An 18,229-nucleotide genomic window follows, 5' to 3' on the forward strand; every position below is an offset into this window, starting at 1 on the left:
TGGTTTGACTTATCAGCTTCTCAACTCTTCACCAGCAGGTGAATCTGTGGTCACTTGACGCTCTAACACCAGCACCTGTGTGTCTTGTCCCTCATTCCTCCTCTTATCAGCTTTAACTCAGAGAAAACACCCTTCAAAGTCAATAAACAGATAAAACTATGACCTCTGCTGAGGTCACCGGGGGTCACAACATGCCCGACACCTTTATGGTGCACTCCACAATCCACATCCTGAGCGGATCCTTATCGAGATGTCAGATGCAAATAAATCAGCTAGCGGACACATTCCTGTATGTAACTCGTAACATTACGTTATGGAGGCTGTGCTTTTTAACAATCATCCTTCTAGGTCTTTATTACAAACGTCACTGCTGCTCTCTGCCCCCTGACCTCTAACTCCCACCATGACCCTCACAGCTTTTCTCTCTGACCCCGCACTTGGGTTCCCATACAGAAGGATTTATGGATATTGTAGCCACTTAGACATATGGCCACTTTCACCTGGGATAACCTGAAAACCAGCCATCTGGCCATCTGCTCAGAGAAACAGGGAAGAAATGAAGGGAAACGGAGAGGAAATGATGAACAGGAAGCTACTCAGATACATATAAACATCATAAGGGTAAGGAAAATGTATGTATTGTTATTTATCCTAGAGTAAATAATAAAGTCACCAAAATTGTCTCCTATATGGCAAAGTATCTACTTAAAGAATAAACACATAAGACATTGAACTCAGTCAGTCAGTTCTCATTCAGTCATGAAGTGTGAAACTGGGGCAATTTCCATGACAACAGAGTTTCTAATATGACCTCCGTTTCCACTCCTCCTCGACTTAACAAGCTAATCAGGATTGGACTCGGGACTGGTCCACAATCCTGCTTCCTCGTGGTTTGACACCGGGGACTTTTACATTTTATAAGCTCTTGCTGCCATTCAGAGCTGGCAAAGGGGGAGAGTGGGAGGAAGAGGGCAGCAAGAAGGAGTCACAGAGTTCAAAGGAGAAAGAAAAAAAGAAGGGGGGCAGGGTGGCGGCAAATTGGAAAAGAGAAAAAAGAGAAAAAAAGGAGGTAAAGACGAGGAAAGGAAAGAAGAGGTGCAGACAGGTGTGCGACCTTTTCAAGGGGCTGGAGGGCAGTGTGGTGGGGGTTGGTGGGTTTCAGAAGGGGGGGGGTAGCTATGGCGATGACATGGAATGTTGATGTCGCCCCTGGCAACGGTTCATTAGCTATTAGGCCTTGCAGGCTGATGAGTCCTAAGTCCAGACCTGTTTCTCCCCTGTCTGTCATGGATTCCAGGATCCTAAATGTCACTGTGAGTGCTGGAAGGATGGGAAATGCTTGTCTCCAGGGGCAACATTCCTGAGCGTAAAGGTGCAATGCTCGCCCGCAGTCGCACCTCTCCAACACTTAGAAAGGGACCTCAGGTGCAGAAATGTCAGTGTTTAACCTTTTCAGCATTTAAAGAAAGTTTCTTTTTCTCTGAAACAGGAATGCTGCTGACATGTGGCCTCGTTCGGGGAGAAACGTCTCACCTGGAAGAGGCAAGATGCAACCTCCATTCAAGATGAGCTAAGATTCATACTGGTGCACCGCATCGTCATATTATGTCTGTCTTCATTGGGGCGGCGGAACCACAGTGATGTTATCAGGATCCAGTGCGTGATTGGATGAAGTTGTCAGATAAAATAAAGGATTACATCAAGTCTATCGCAAAGCTGATCTGCTACTCCACAGCCTGAAAAGTTCAAACCTTGATCCATATCGCTTCATCTTCCACCCTAAAGAGAGCAGGAACGAGACAGCGCCATTAACCGTGTTTGGCTCGGGGTCATTGAGTGTGTAAATGTGTGTGGTACAGTGTTTCAGACCTTCTTTATCAGACTCAACGCCCCGAGCCCGATGTCAAACTTAAGTTATAGAGGTTGAACTATTCAGGCTCCATTTAGCAAAGCACTCCATCATGTGACATCATGGCAGATACGACAGACGCGGAATCATGTCAGGTAGCTCAAACATGTACGCCACCTGCGAGCTACTGGATTTGCTCGCATACTATAATTCTGTCACTAAATTGATCCTTTAATCCTCAAATATCTCCATTTCCATTCATCATACTAAGCCTGCTGTCATTCTGGGTTAACAACAAACTACGTTCTTTTGTACATCTGATTGGTTCAAAATAACCCCATAACATTCACATCAACCTGATCAAAACAGGCCAAATCACTTCCACCGTGTGTGTCCGTATATTCACTTTAAACATACAAACACACACTGGTATATTGGAACATAGCCTCTCCCTCCCTCTCTCTTTCTCTCTTGGTCCAGTCACACACACGCTCTCTGGCCACTGAGTAAGGAAAATGAGCCAGTGGGCTATTTTAGGAACAAGAGAAAGCAACTAAATATGTGGACAGCCTGTTGACCAACACACAGAGCGGCAGGATAATACGGACTCAAGTCTTACTTAAAGTCTCACTAGAGCGAGCTGAGATATTTGAACAACGCAAATTTGTCTTCAGCCTCTTATTGCTGCAAAATTCTCTCTCAAAAATGTCCAGCTGCAGGGATTGTTTGCAGCGTTATGGGCCGAACACAGCCATTATCTATGGAAGATAGACGCAAAGGCAGCCGAGGCCTTTCCTTCCTTAAGATCGTAGTGAATCGTGAGGGTGAAGTATGGAGGGAGCCGTGCCAGGTAGCGCCAAGCTGCCAGACACTTCAGTCCCTGGTGCTACAACGAACACTACACTGTTGACTGACATTCCTGGTGAACACAGCCAGGCTGAGTCACTCCCTGAATGTTTGTTTGGATAAAACGATCTTGGTAAAGGTAGGAGTTATTGACAAAAGATAAACCCAGACAAGTGAAACCCAAACAACCGCTCGCTTCGACAACCTACTGCGACAGGATATCGCTTTAAAATGTTTTGATGCTGGTGCCGCCATGACAACATGACAACAAACCTGCGAAAACAAGTGTGGTCAGTAATCACATGTACTGAGGTCCGACGTCAAGACCAAGTGCTGACACTGTGGAAATGTCAGGTACCTCATTAGGGAAGGAAAACAAGGCCTCTTTGTCAGATTAGGAGGAATTTACTTCCACTTTGAAGAGGTTGATCTGAGGAGAAACACAGGAACAACGGCTCTTTGTTGTACCCTATGTGGCGACGCGAGCGCTAGCGCGGCGTCACACCTGCCAAAGTACGTCTCCGGGTCTCTTACAGTCGAGAGTCAGGTGTGGCGCCGAGCTCGCGCAGGAGACTCTGGGCCAGAGTTTGCTGTTGAGATGGCTTGGAGCCAGCAGCGAGCTGAGGCAGCGAGCTGAGACTGTTTTATGGGTGCCTGCCAGAGGACTGGGTGACCCAGTCTCTGATAACATCCCCCTCCAAGGCTTTAAAAGCAGCCACCACTCCCTCATAAACAAGAGTCTGGAACACCGCCGGAGTTCCAGGAGGTCTGTCCTCTGATATGCCTGCACGGCGAGGAGGATATGGACCCTCAGTGATACATTTTTGTAGCGTTTTCATCAGCTTCAGTCTCATCAACTTCAACTCAAAATGAGGTTCCCTTGAGGCGAAAACACACAGTGCTATATCTCCAAACGAAGGCTTTTACTTAGAAAGGGACTGATCGCTGTGTGTCAGTTTTGACACAGATGATAAGTAGGGTTGCAGGTTCAACTCCAGGTCATTGATGATAGCTTTACCCTTTAAAGGGGCCCAAAAAACTGTATATCACACCTGACTGATGCGGTATTCTGGCCTTCAGATGTTTCCCTGGAAGACAAATTGCTGGGTCTTTCTGATTTACAGCCACTTTCAAGTCAAAAACACTGCATGAGCTCAGAAAAGCTGCATGTTTCCACCTCGACCACCATGCAAATCTCTTATCGGTTTGTGAAACCCAAATGTGAAGGTCACAAAAATGCCAAAACTGAAGTTGTGACATTTCCAATAGAAGTGTGGTCCCCATTCTGCAGCAGCATTCTAGCCTCTAATTTGCTGACAATGTAAAATCTTCTTGCCTTCCCAGTTGCATTTGCTCATACAGTAATAGGACTTTCATAGCCTGGAGCCATGTTTTCCGCCATCATCATCAATTCTGATCAAGTTCGGTAAAGTTATGACAAAAGGGAAACTCGCACGCATAAATCCAGTATTCAATGTACAGACGTTATCTAATGCATAAAAAGCTCGGGGGTGGTTGGGTTGGGGGGGGGGGGGGGGGGGGGGAGGTATGGATGAGGCAGTCGCCTGCGTGCCTGCCTGGATCATGCCGGCGAAGGATGAGTGTGAGACAAAGAGGTGGAAAAACAGAGCGGAGGTTTGCGTAATTACAGGGACAGGCAGAGACACATAATAGCACACAGAACCTGACACATCTGATGTGCCAATGATAGTGTTCCTATCACAGGAGGACATTAGTGGGTTTGCGGCTTGGGATTTACCTCGGGACACGGTAACCCACGGATACGGGGGGCTTGGGTAGGTGGGGTCGCGTCTGAGAGTTTTGTACCTGCGTGTGCCGTTTTTCATTTCATTCACTGACTCAGGAGTGAAGAGACACCAACAATTTCCATTGGCACCAAATTCAAGGGATATTGCCTTTTTTTCATCCACAAGCATTACAGTACGAGTAAAGGATCTTTTCTTCCTGTAGTCAGCAGTGTTCACAGGGCAAATTGCCTCCAACTCTGTTCTTTTTTTCTTACACCAATTTGTCTTATCAATCGATTCACTCCTCTCCGGGTCTTGACGCCTCTGTTGCCTCACCTACAAGGCTGTAGAACAAGAGAACGCCTCATCCATATTGGAATCATCTTTTTCACCCTTCGCCTCTTTGCTTTAATCACGCCAAGGTCTAAAAATAAAGTTCAGAATGAAGCAGGAAGTTGACAGAAACGTCTGATTAAAGTCTTGATAAAGCATCGTTAGTAGTAATTACAATGGCTGCTAACACAAAGACACCTTCAGGGGCAGTTTTTAAGACCACCGCGAGTGCAAATGCGGCAGACAAAAGAGTGTGTGTTCCCCCTGCACAGGCACGCTCATGATAATTGCATTGAGGCGAACGTTTGGACTTAAAGGGCTTGATGTCGGTTGCCTAATGCCAAAGTAATGATGATACAGGGAAGAGTGAGAGCATCAAAGGCAAGCTGGAATTGAACCTGTCAGTCTTTTTTACTTCAAAACAAACTTGCTTGAGGGTTAAGTGGCAGCGGGTTGCCATGGTTTCTTGTTCAAACTGTTTAGAAGCCCCGCATGTCTGATTGGATTGATTAAGAGACACTTTGACTTTGAGTACTCAAGTACATTTTACTGTATCTGTTTCAGCAGGGTTGTGGTATGTGTGTGTGTGTGTGTGTGTGTGTGTGTGTGTGTGTGTGTGTGTCTGTGTGTGTGTGTGTGTTGCCTGTTCAACCCTGGGTGATGTTAGGACGGCGGGCGGAAGCCCAAGAAAAGCGCAGACGAAAAGTGACAAGACAAACAAAACCAAGCGAGAGGGCGAAAGAAATGAAAGACGAGGGAGAGAAGAAAACTAGACGAATACCGGGAAGTCGACCGGAGGCGTAATCCTTCTGAGGCGCGCTTAAGTGCAAACAGGCCCCGAGGGGAGCGATGGCATTAAGGAGGGAAGACCGGGCACGTCCAACGCGCTAAGACAACAAGTCCACGCAGCAGCCAAATACTGCCCCACCTCAGCTCCTTTCTGACAGGCCTAAAGACCTCCAAAAACACCCCCCCCCCAGGGCCTGGAGGAGGATTGAATAACCCCCCCCCCCCCCCCTCCCCCGTGTCTATCTTCTCCTGTGTTGGCTCATCTTCCTTTCACGAGAGGCTGCAGAGAAAAAAAGACAAAGCGCGATAAACAGATCTGAAGAGCGGCCTATGGAATGTGGAGCCATCGCCATAGCCGTGGTCTCTCTCTTCCCTCCCAATCTGATCGTGCGCGAGCCCCCGCTGCCTTTTGTGCTCGGGCGACCCCGTGACCTCTGGAGTTCACCGTGACCAATCGCGGGACAAACTGCGCTTGGCGAAGAGAGGAGGAGGGGTTCTGACACGTGAAACTGACTGTGCCAAAGTTTGAGCTATGAGAAGACTGCTGTGTGTGTGTGTGTGTGTGTGTGTGTGTGTGTGAGTGAGAGCCATGAAGACAAGCTGTGACATTTGCGTTGGCACGGCTGTCATCCTTTACATCTCAAACCAATGGATGGCAAGACACACACACACACACACCCGAAACACAAGTCTGATGAAGATCTGGCACGCCGCAAACACACAAATGCAAGTCAGAACGCAACACAAATACAGAAGAAGTCAGATAACCAATGAATCTATATGAGTACGGAGCGACAAACGAGACATGGCATCACAGAGAGAAACACACCGATCATTCCAAACAAGCCTGGGCACATTTGCACCAATGGATGGATGGACGGATGGATTTAGATGGAGCGTCGCCTGTCAGAGATCACAGAGAGGAGAAAGCCGAGGGTAAAGACGGACGGGTTTCATCGTAACAGCGTCTGTCAGCAGCTCCGTCCGCTCGCCTCGTTCCGACAGTTGGTTTTGGTTTTAGTTTCAATAAATTGCTATCTGCACTTAAGCCTCACAGGGACGCCATCAGATTCTGCGGTAACGACAGAAGAGCGCTGCAAGGAAACGCACGTACGTCACAAAGGTCCCCGTTACCCAAGAGTGAAAAGATACCTTACGTCAGAACTAGATCGGAGACATTGGATCGGACATTCCACGGCTTGTGTCCTTCAGCCCCTTCTAACCTTTTAACCTAAACATGGGTTCAGATTAGGTCGGCTGCATACGCCGCCAGAGCCCAGACGAGAGGGGCAAGACCAGAAGCGCTCCTGGATGGGGTATTTCCCCACAAACTTTTATTGGGAAGAGGAAGATTCCCCACACAAGTAGAGGAGAACTGTGGGTGGCAGTTTGAGAGGATGTTCAATGCGAGGTGTGATTTATAGGTTTCCTAATGTGTCAAATGTCAAAGTAAATGGATGGGATGAGACACGTCCTCTGGAGGCCTCGGAAGTTTTGAACCCTGTGACAAACTTCCCGATGTTTAGAAGGTAGATGTGGCGCTACGATTCACCACACAAACTCAGAATCTTACAGTCTGACACGGATTCATTGGCAGAACAGCTGCATACTCTTGTGAACTGCGTTTAAATTTGCAAGAGGAGCTTCAAAGGCTCCAAATCTTTTTCTTATACGTGCAAACAAGAAAGATAGAGGTAAAAGAATGGAACAGGATGGATGGAAAAGTTGGGAAAAGACCACAGTTGGCAAATCAAACCACCAATTAGCAAGTGATGAATTGTCTGACTTGTGGGAGCATCGAGGGCAAACAAAGGAAAGGAGGAAGGTGATGGAAGTAAGGGGGGGAGGTAATGAGGGCAGAGGAGAAAGGAAAGGAGGAGGGGTGTAGGAGCCACAAATCAAGCAATGATCAGTGGCTTCACTTAGCACTTGTGGAATGTTCTGCTTGAAGCACCTGCAGGGAGTGGGAGACGGCACGACAAGTCCTGCCAAGCAGCGGAAGAATTCAACGGAGGGAGGGGAGGCGAGGGAGGAAGGAGGGAAGGGTAGGAGGAAGGAGAGAGGAAAGGAGGGAAGAGAGAGGGAAGGAAAGGAGACGGGAGGAGTGTGTGAAAACTAACCAAACCAAAACTCTCCAAATAAAGACTTTTACTGTGGAAATTAAAACTAACAAAAAAGAAAATAACATTAAAATAAATAATAATAATTAAAAAATTCTACAAAATAAGGCCGTCTTCGTTCTATAACTTTCATACAAAATTGGAAAGGTTTATGTAGAAAATTCTACATTACAAATTCTACATCTACAAATTCTAATTTGTATCCAAGGCAACCCCGAGATATCTCTGTTTCAGCGACGAGCCAAATCACGACAAGAACACGTTGTTTCTGAAATCAAGTCATTTGTCACCCATTTCCAAGGGGGCCGGGTAGAATGTTTCACTCTTTCTCTCCCTACCCTCCTCCTCCTCCCCGCTCCTTCCTCATCATTCTTCCTCACCGACGTGTGATGTTTTCTCTGCGCCAACAGCTGTGTGAGGCTGGAGCTGAAGACCCTCTCTGACTGACGACCCTCTGCGGGGCCTTTGCGGCCTCGGTACGATGTAGTGGCGGGCTGGATTAGCAATGTCGCCCAACGTGTACGTTTTCAGTATCTTTGCTTCTCTTCAACAATTTCACAGACCCTGAATATTTCGAGATCTCTATGTTTTTGGCAGTAACAGCCGGGTCACACACCAGATATCGCACTTGATTCTGGGACTTGAGCCAAAGCAGCACGCCAACAGATGTTTAAGGCTCATTTGGCACCAAAATGATTCACTGCCACTGAGTAAACTGTGACATTTTCACCTTCGTGTGATTCATCCTTATCACCTCGCAAACGATTTACAGCCAGAGATTATCGTGTGTGTGTGTGTGTGTGTGTGTTTGTGTTGGCTCTGATAACATCAGATAAAGACATGACCACTATTATCACTATACAGTAGCACACTGAGTCAAAGGAAGGAGGTCAGGATGAACTTCTCATTTTGACATTGACACCTGACATACACACACACACATGCATCTGGACAACTGCTGCCCAAAGGTCGACCACGAACAACTTATGTTACCATAACAGCAGTCTGTGATTCTGCTGACCAGCCACTCAGACAAGATCCCTGACACACACACACACACACACACACACGTACACACACACACACACACACACAGACATGTCCACCCAATCACCCACACACACATGCAACAATAGGACTGTGGGAAGTGGGAGGAGGCGTCAATTCAATTTTGATTTCAGTGGAGACGCAGGAAGCTTTGTGTCGCCGCATCGCTTGAACGCTCCCCGCCACCACAGACACCCTCACTGGTGCTTCCCGTCACTCAGCTGGTAGAGCAAGGCATTTGCTAGGGTCAAGGGTTCAACTCCCTATATAGTTTTCAGTCTATCTGTGTGGAGTACCTGCGGTCTTAAATGCACCTATCACAGAAACCAAGAGCACCATAAGGACACATGTTACAATTCATACCTCTGCCAAGGCTGAACAAGCCCAGAATTTGTCTTGCTCTAATAACATTTTTTGTTTGATTACACAAAATGTGCTTTAATTTGTCTTCTGCATTTAACACGTCCTGATTACTTTGGAAGCTTCAACAAGAACAGGAGCACTGTGAGCGGATTCAAACCAACGACCTTCATGCCCACTGCCTTACTCTTCTGTTTAAAGAGAGGAACTCATAGGACGGAATTTCTTTGTTTGTCAGGGAACAATTTTTTTCAAATTTACTTGGACACAGATACGGGAGCAAACCGCATGTATTGAATATCTATCGTGGGATAAATGTGCATAAATCACCTTCTGGCAAAGAGGAGTAAGGAATCAAGTAAGGAGTCTAGCTTCAGGTCCCTCCAGTCTCAGTATATGGGACGTGTAGACATGAATGTATGAGGATGGACAACGATTGGAGACACTTTGTAAAATCAATTTTTAAAAAGAAAAATGAGGAGCAAAGCAAAAAATATTTAGCTCTTACTCCCTCAAGTCACACTTATAAATAGACATAATAAAATGACTTTGCAGTGTAACACAGAGTGCAGAGCTGGGATTTCAGTGATGTACCATAGAAAACTGTGAAGCCATAAATCTAAAGCTGTTTTACGAGTCTCAGCAGGGGCAGAAGGGAAGTTTAGGTGTGGCTTGGAGAACACATGTTGGCCCAATAGTCGCGGAATAATGCATATTCATAAGGGGGCGTGGCGTGCATGCATAACGTTTATGAGCGGGCCCACTCAAACACGACTCGCTCCCTCTGATCCCTCAAGCTACGCAAAACGCAGACCTCAGTGCAAAGCATTATAATTCACACAACAAATGCCCCAGTGAGCGTTTGCACAGATGGGGAAAGGAACATTGGACGCATCACGCATCTCTGGTATTTCAGTTAGTTGATAAAGTTTCATACACACGCAGCGGACTGAGCTCAGTAAAATGAATAACAGGAAAATGTGCTGAAGACACTTACAGCGTGACGCGCAGTGGATCCACTCAGCGTGGATAAGACGCTGCAGTGTGCCTCAGCACACACACATGAGTGCGTAAAAACAAAAACATCAACTTAAAAAATAACACAACAACCAGGTTGTTTGTTTTAAAATGTCATTATAAACGATAAATGCATTTTAAACAATTTTGCGCAGGTCGAGCTCCCGGTTTGGTCCCACAGAGCAGCTGCTCAAGACGCGTTTACGTGCAACAGTTTCACTAAAGCGCCACAATGGAATCAAACAATGTTGAGATTTCTTATCAGCTGTGTGTCAGCGCCTTGAATAAACCCGAGTCGAGAGCCACTTCACCTAAAAGAGTCTGCTAGTAAACAAATAGGACTTACTCCGTGCGTGGATCTCACCGCCACGGCGACTGCGATCACGCAAATCCTGCCAAGAGACATAAACATTTTTATTAGCGTTGATTTTTGCGGGTTACTAAGCAGGTAAATTGAGCTAAATACGCGATCAGTAGCGATGAAGTGGAGACGGAACGTGGTAAAGTTTTGTAGTTTTTGTAAGTCACTTTGTCGGATAAAAACTCACCAGATTTTCATTTTGATCCGTCTGGCAGTGGGACCCGCAGGTCGAGACTGGCTGCACGATTCCCTTGTCTTCACCAGCAAGGCACTTCAAACGCGCTCATCGACTGCTCCGAAAACCCTGTCATCTGCCGGGGCAGAGAGAGAGAGACAGAGAGGGGGAGAGAGAGAGAGAGAAAAAGTAGTCCTACCACCAAACACTTGACCCGTTCTACTCAGCGCAACTCCGGGCTTTAGCGTTCACCCGCCACTACAACACATTTACGCGTGATTCTGTTCACAATAAAAACCCCAACAAAACCATGAGAGCGTATCCAACTCACCAAAGTCGCAGTGGTGAAATCGCTGCTGCGCTCTCCAGGCTTGTTGCGCTTCAAACTCTGCAGCAGCAGCAGCAAGCGCAACAGGAGGGGCGGGGCCAAAGCGTATGTCACTCAAGCCTCCATACCTTCATGCAGCAGAGCAGAGCGTCCGAGCCAGAAACACTTCAGCAACACCAGAACACACACCTTCCTACACACAGAGCAGCCCTCAGCCCGGTTTATGTCCAGAAAATAATAAATAATAAATGAAATTATAAAGAGGACTGCAAATGCGTCTGTGTGTGTGTTTGTGTGCGTGTGTGCGTGCGTGTGTGTGTGTGTGTGTGTGTGTGTGTGTGTGTGTGTGTGTGTGTGTGTGTGTGTGTGTGTGTGGAGTATCACTGTCACACGGAAATACTGAATAAAAGTAAGCCGGTATATTGGCGGCATAATGTTTGAAGTACTGATGATGAAGAAGAGTGTAGAAGAGTCTAGTTTCATTGCAGGATGATAAAAGCAATAAAGAGCTTTGTTGGCTTACAGGTTTATGTAATGTTGAATGAAAAGATCTGAATCTGCAAAGTGGACGCAGTGGAGTGGAGAGCACATGTCCCTCTGAAAAGAATAAAGTCTCAAAAACAGGAGATAAACAAGTAAAGTTTCAGTACCTAAATATACCTAAGTGCAGTAATTGAGTAAATGTGCTTACTTGTCCCCCACTGCTGACATCTTATCTGTGCATAAATAACACAATTGGCCTTTAAAGAGCAATGTGTGCTTAATAATAAGCTTATAGTGATCTCATCATTCTGTAGGTGCTATATTTTCTCAGATGTTATTAATATAATGCCGCTATCACACTTTGACGGGGGGTTAACATGTCTGGAGAGCTGAATTGTAACTATCTTTGTTGGTTTCTTATCCATGTTGTACTGCAGTTACAGTTACACTTCAGTTTTTCTGACATGAATAACTATGAATCTCTCCAGCTTGGCCGTGGGAGGGATGTGTCTATTTTATGTGACATGATATTGTTTCTAAAAGCTTTTTCCTGGTCCTAGTCTGTTCTGGGTTCTAAACATAGACCAGACACAGAGATACTCGAGTTGCAAACAGTCCTCTTTTAGCAGCCGATACTGACAAATGTTCTATTTCAGCACAGCATTGGGTTTTATCCTAACAATGTAACTTCTCTTCTGATACATGTACTGGGAATTTCAAATGACGTTGCTGGCTGAATTGTTCGGGACTTTGCTGTTGCTTTTGTTATGCTCTGTGTGGCTCATGTTTAGCTGTGGAGTGCAGCAGGGTTCCTTACTAGGTCCTCTTTTGTTTCCTCTACAAGCGCTTTGTCATGTAATTTGTAGTTGCTCCTTTTAGTGCCACACAGGTAGCTACTTTGCCCCTCAAAGCTCAAATTTGTTGTGAAGACTTTGATGCATACAGATGACATATTTGTCAGATTTGGTAACCTCGCCCACATTGGAAACAATATGATTTTGCCATTTTTTCGCATCTACAGTACAGTAACATTTTTATTTACTCTTGGCTATGTCACACACCGCCCAGCAGAATGTAATCTGTGTTGTGTGTTGCCATGTTCAGGATTCATTCAGTAATCTGTCCAAAGTGATGGGTTATATGCCTCTATTTTAAATTTTCAATGACCTAATCACGTTTATAGCCAATGGCAGTTCTTCTTCACCAGTTTGTGCTTGACATGATTAATTGGGGCTTTTTGTGATATGTGGAGGTGGAATTGTCGGTTAAGTTTCTTGTTTTCCAGCACTACAGAGGATTGCTGTGAAGATGATCATCTGCACCTTTCTGCCAGCAGCATCTCTCTGTCAAGTGCCAAAGCAAATATTTGACCTTTAGTAATCTGAGAGGAATGCAGCGTGTTGGGGCATATAGAAAATGTCAAATAACCTTTAATGTCAAACTTCTTTCCCTGCAGCCTCAGGCATTGGGTAGAGAGCTGCCCTGTCAAGCAGGAGAAGACATCAATATCCCTCCGCCTTTGCGCGGTCCTAACATTGTTGCAGTCTTGTGGTTGAAGAGAATCGAAAAGCAGCACAAAAACTCGTCAAGTAGAGTAAAATAACGCATAGGGATTCCGGGTTTGGCGCTAGAATTCTGCACGTAAACCCCATCAAAAGTCAATTTTAGAGGAATTGCCGCTGTGTTGGTGGAGATGCAGGGGCCATATCAGTGCGCCCCGGGGTGCGGGAAGTAGATCCGGCTTGGGCAGGTTTGCAAGTCGAAGAGAGGAAAGTTTAGAGAGGGGGACGGCAGAGGCGCACGGTGCCACAGTCAGGACCACTGGGAGCCCTGCAAGCGCAAAGCTGCTACACGCCTTTAAGAGCTGTTTTCCTACTTATTCCTATACTACCAGAGAGCAAGTGCGCAGGGGGGAGCGGGGCTATGACACTCGAGTAAGGGAGAGTAGAGTTTGTGAGTGTTAACGCGGGCGGATCCTTGTTTTATTCCCCCCCTAAAGATGAATAAAGACTTGAAGAGCCTGCGACAGCTCGGCGCGGCGCTGCTCTTCCTCGCCCTGTGCGTCGCGGTGCAGCGAACCGACTCTGCGGTAAGTGCGTCTCCCATTTCTGCGGGGCTTTCGCGCTCCCATAACGTTTTTTTTCTCCGTAGGGGGAACCGCCGCAGAGCACCGGTCGAGCCGCCGCCGTGTGCCCGGCGCCGGACACCGGGTCTCCTGCAGGCTGGACTTTACGTTTATAAATAGAGAGGCTGCTTTGTAACAAGTGCTTATACTTGAGCTCTAATAATAATCCCGTTGCCATTTCCGTTTTGTTGCATTGAAGATAATAACCTCCTGTGCGTAATTGAGCCAATTTTACACTTTTGTCTTGCGCGTTGTTGTGATTTTATGGCGCATTTGGACGATTCGCGCGACCTCCTTTGTAGTTTCGCGGAGATCGGATCGAGTTTGTGCGCATCACGTTTCTTGTTTTCTGTCCCTGCAGCGGGGAGAGAACCTGTAGCAACACGCCGAGCACAGCGCACGTTTGTCGGGCTCGGTGATCTTATTCTGCGGTCGCTTCGTGCTAGGAGCTTCGGATTGAGCTTCGTGTGTTGTGGAGAGGCGCGGTGCTGCAGCCGTTTGTCTTCTAATTAAATTATTAAGGTTAAAGACTAAAGTGCAACTTACCAAGCTCTGTCAGCGAGCGACCGTTTGTGTTATCTGTTATCTCTCTCTCCACACACACACCGTGTTTGGAACCGGGAAAACTTTTCCATCACGCAAAACGAGAAGAAATGTGACTTTTCTTCAGCTGTTGTCCAGGTGTGTGTCCACAGGTGGGTAATTACCTGATGACAGCACCTGGTTTCTGACAGAGACTGAAGAGTAAACTGATTAGGAAACTTGTAATCAATAAAATGCGCCTGCTCTGATTCGGTTTGCTTCATGTTTAAATGGTGTTAGATTCTAATTGTGTGTGTGTTTCTAACAGGTGTTAGTTTTAACAACACTTCAAATGGAATTAAGCTCGAATTCTTCCTGTACTTGAAATGAATTTGAGAGGATCCAGTAGGTTATGGGGAGGTGTGTGTGTGTGTGTGTGTGTGTTTGCATATTTTACTCCTCTTCCCTCTAAACCTCCTGCAGTTCTTTACATCTTGACATCTCAGCTGTGAGAGTGTCTCTGTTCACGTGCACGGTCAAAGACTTCTCATGTAATATTTTAATATCTGATATCATGAATATGCAGTGATCATGAATAATACAGGAGAGGACGTGGCCCCTCCCACTCTGGGCGTGTCCAATCAGGAGCAGCAGCGCTGTGCATCAGATATGAGCTTGTTTAGTACAGAATAACTTTATCTGTGTTTGCATTGTGTGTTTCGGTTTCATGAATGAGGGTTTTGTCTGCTTTAGTGAGCATTTCCTGTCAGTGTCGTGAAGTTTTGACTTAAAATCGAGGCAAACTTTGGAATTTCTGGATATATTTGTATCATTGGCGTCTAAATCTGGAAAACTGTTCGAAACAAATCTTGAGAACTAAAGAAAATAGGGAATAAAATAGAAAAAGTTCTTCAAAATTCAGATTCTAAACATTGAAAAACGAATAAAATTCAAGAACTCTACAACACAGTTCTACCAAGAAAAATGTATATTAAAGAATGCCTGGGAAAGGTATTTACTCCTTTCCTTGATTATAGAAAATTGATTGTCATTGCTTTTCAAGCAGATCAGTTGTCAACATTTTGATATATTATTCTACATTTAAAGCGTTAAACTCATCTGAACATTTAGAACATTTATTTTAGACTTGTGCGTTGACATGGAGGTGGAATTAGCTTCATGTGGCAATGCAAAGTGAAAAGAGAGCAACCGACCTAAATGTTGTTTTTATGGTGCACCTGGAATGTTACAGGCGTGACCTGTGAACGCACAGACTGCCTGTCATTGTTGCCATGGAGATCAGAAGGTATTGAAGGTGGGAATGACTGACCAGTGAGCAGTGGGCGGGGCTGTCCACTGTCCCCTGGAATGTCTGTGGGCTGCCCACTTTGTCCAGGGAGAGAGGAGAGGAAGAGGAGGGGGGGGTTTGTGAGGGGGAAGAGGAGGAAGAGGAGGTGCAGAGGGAGGAGATGAGCGCTGTCATGGACGCTGACAGAAGAGAAGAGAAAGTGATGGAGGGATGATGCAGAAAGACAAGTTGTCAGCGCGCAGCAGTGCTCACTGAGGCCCCCTAGTGGATAAACGGTGTATGAACGAAACATGTGTAGGATGAGACTGAATCTGTTCAACACCATTACCTCATCAGGTCGGAATCAAAGGATCACTTTAAGGCCTTGGGGGTTTTATGCACTATGTATGATGGGAATTTGCAGTTATTTTGTGCCATTTTATGACCTAAATGCTGAATCAGTCAATCAAACACACACACATACACACACACAAGCACAGGGGGCTTTCATCCTCTTTCAGTGTGTGTGTGTGCGTGTGCGTGTGTGTGCATGTGTGTGTGCGCGCATGTGTGTGTGTGCAGTATTTATGCTTGCCCTGATATGAATCTCTATTTAGCCAGGTGAGGGAGTTCAGCAGTAATGTATACCTGGAGGGCTTCCTTTGAACTCGTCATGCCATACACACACACAATGCAAACACACACACACACACGTTTTAATTTGATGCATGCTTACCTGTACACACAGGCGCGCACACACACACACACACACACCCTTGTATGTTCCCTCACCTTTCACGTAACCCACATCCCAGGTGAAGTATGGAGTGATGTCTCGGTGTGTGTGTGTGTCTGTGTGTGCGTTTTTACGGAGGTTTTCCAGTCATAACATCCGCATATTGTGAAGATAATTCTGTTAAGTAAGCAGACAGGGCTGATATCTCTCTATTTCTCTCTCTCTCTCTCTCTCTCTCTCTCTCTCTCTCTCTCGCTCCCTTTCACCCCCCTCCAGCCCTTTGCGTGTGCTCTGAAAGGTAAATTCCATCTTCATCTCACCTGCTTGGAGGCATTCAAATCCTTTCACAGACAGCAGTGGAGGGAAGAACTTACTCACACACACACACACACACACACACACACACACACACACACACACACACACACACATACATGTGCACACACATATACACGCACGCGCACATACAGACACCATCACATTTTCATCATCCATTTATCTATTTCAATAGGTTAATTGCTGCAAACTTATTCAGGAAGTGCCTTCTACACACACCCCTCCCTCTCTTTTATTGTGTGTGTGTGTGGTTAACTCACACTGCAGTGTGAATGAGCTGAAGATTCCATTAGGATTAACAGGTGGACCAGTCAAGTCAATGAGAGCTAACAGTAAATATTTAGAGAGATAATTACCTAGACGCAGTACACCGAGTACACACTCTTCCTCAGTTACTTCCTCACTCATCATCAACAACACTCCCAGCAGGAAGTGACATTTCGGTATAGTAGAAGATGCCACAATATGTGTGTGAGTAAGAAGAGTAAGAGGACAGCAGTTATACATTCCATTGTAGATGTAAGAGAGGCATACAAGGAGTTAAAATTGCAATAATAGCAGCAATTTTCGAAGTAGTAGCAGTGGTAGTAGATCTTACTTATGATAGCAGTAATAAGAGTAAGAGTAGTTTAGTTTAGTAATAGTAGTTGACTTCAGGGTGTGTTTGCAGTTTTTCCTTCGTCCACTCCTCCCTCTGTCCGCCCTTCATCCCCCTCTCCATTCAGTGTGAAGAGGAAGGTAAACATACTATGTGTTTTTTAGAGACTCATTTATTTACCCCAACCCCTCTGTTTAGCCTGTGTTAAAGGTCATCCATCCATCCGTCCATCCGTCCGTCCGTCCGTCCATCCATCCATCTCTGTCTTGTTCTTGATAGCGTAACGTGTCGTGGTTGGATGATGGTGGTTAAAATGAGTCAGCATGGATGTTTTCTTGCAAGGGAAACTGATTTGTGTGTGTGTGTGTGTGTGTGTGTGTGTGTGTGTGTGTGTGTGTGTGTGTGATCCAGCGGGCTACCTGACAGGTCCACCTACACAGAGGGGTAATAGGACATGCTGTTCTCCCTCGCTCCCTCCTTTCTTCCTGTTTTCCTGACCTCCTTCTTCTCCTCCCAAAGAACATCATCCCATCTTTCTCTCCTTCCTTCGGCTCGCTCCTTCCTGTCTCTCTCTCTCGCTCTCTCTCTCTCTCTCTCTCTCTCTCTCTCTCCCTTTCTCCCTCTCTCTCTCCCACTCTCGCTCTCTCTCTGTCTCACTCTCTCTTGCAGGGAATGAGGGAAAAACAATTCAGAGTGCCGCTTAGGGACGGAGTTGGACAGCGGGAACAGAAAGAAAGGAGCATAGAGGAAAGGAGGAATATTGCTTGTTTAGCCTTGCATTCCTTCTTTCTGACAGAAGAGGAGGATGAGGAGGATGAGGATGAGGTTTTATGGCGATCAGCCGCTGGCCTTGATCTGCGGTAGATATTCACGCTCTGTTTGGGATACTCTGTAAAACATGGCTCAGTCGCCCTCCATCTTTCAGCGTTACCTTTGACCTCTTATCCACCTTCCTACACCAAAGCCACAATGCTTTTATCCTCGGTTTCATCTTCCTCCTCCTCCTATCTGTCGATCACTCATGGGCCACTGCTATAGCAAGCCCTGATGGCGAGGAGCGATACCAGCTGTCTGAACACACACACACACACACACACACACACACAGCTCAGACTTTTTGTGGGCCCTTTTGACTGCCCTCAGTCATGAAACACACACACACACTTAA

At 46.1% G+C, this 18,229-nt stretch overlaps 3 protein-coding genes across 3 annotated transcripts in view; 2 read left to right on the forward strand and 1 right to left on the reverse strand.

Moving 5' to 3' along the window:
* Positions 1–11,068, reverse strand: part of col4a6 (collagen, type IV, alpha 6) — a 79,335-nt gene extending 68,267 nt beyond the window's left edge. Inside the window, exons 1-3 of the mRNA XM_076171619.1 lie at positions 10,977–11,068; positions 10,658–10,781; positions 10,456–10,501 (exon numbers count right to left, since the gene is read on the reverse strand). Coding sequence (XP_076027734.1) covers positions 10,456–10,501; positions 10,658–10,668 — 57 coding nt within the window. The 5' untranslated portion in view covers positions 10,669–10,781; positions 10,977–11,068. The remainder of the gene's footprint in view (positions 1–10,455; positions 10,502–10,657; positions 10,782–10,976) is intronic.
* LOC143017009 (GTPase IMAP family member 9-like) overlaps positions 1–18,229 on the forward strand; it is a 116,749-nt gene that overhangs the window by 38,971 nt on the left and 59,549 nt on the right. The window lies entirely within an intron of this gene.
* col4a5 (collagen, type IV, alpha 5 (Alport syndrome)) overlaps positions 13,232–18,229 on the forward strand; it is a 30,301-nt gene continuing 25,303 nt past the window's right edge. The window contains exon 1 of the mRNA XM_076171618.1: positions 13,232–13,545. Within this exon, the coding sequence (XP_076027733.1) occupies positions 13,456–13,545 (90 nt within the window). The 5' untranslated portion in view covers positions 13,232–13,455. The remainder of the gene's footprint in view (positions 13,546–18,229) is intronic.

The sequence above is a fragment of the Genypterus blacodes genome, unplaced genomic scaffold (genome assembly GCF_046128005.1).
Source record: "Genypterus blacodes isolate CSIRO-AG114 ecotype Tasmania unplaced genomic scaffold, CSIRO-AGI_Gbla_v1 ptg000260l_1, whole genome shotgun sequence".
In the NCBI taxonomy this organism is placed as follows: Eukaryota; Metazoa; Chordata; class Actinopteri; order Ophidiiformes; family Ophidiidae; genus Genypterus; species Genypterus blacodes.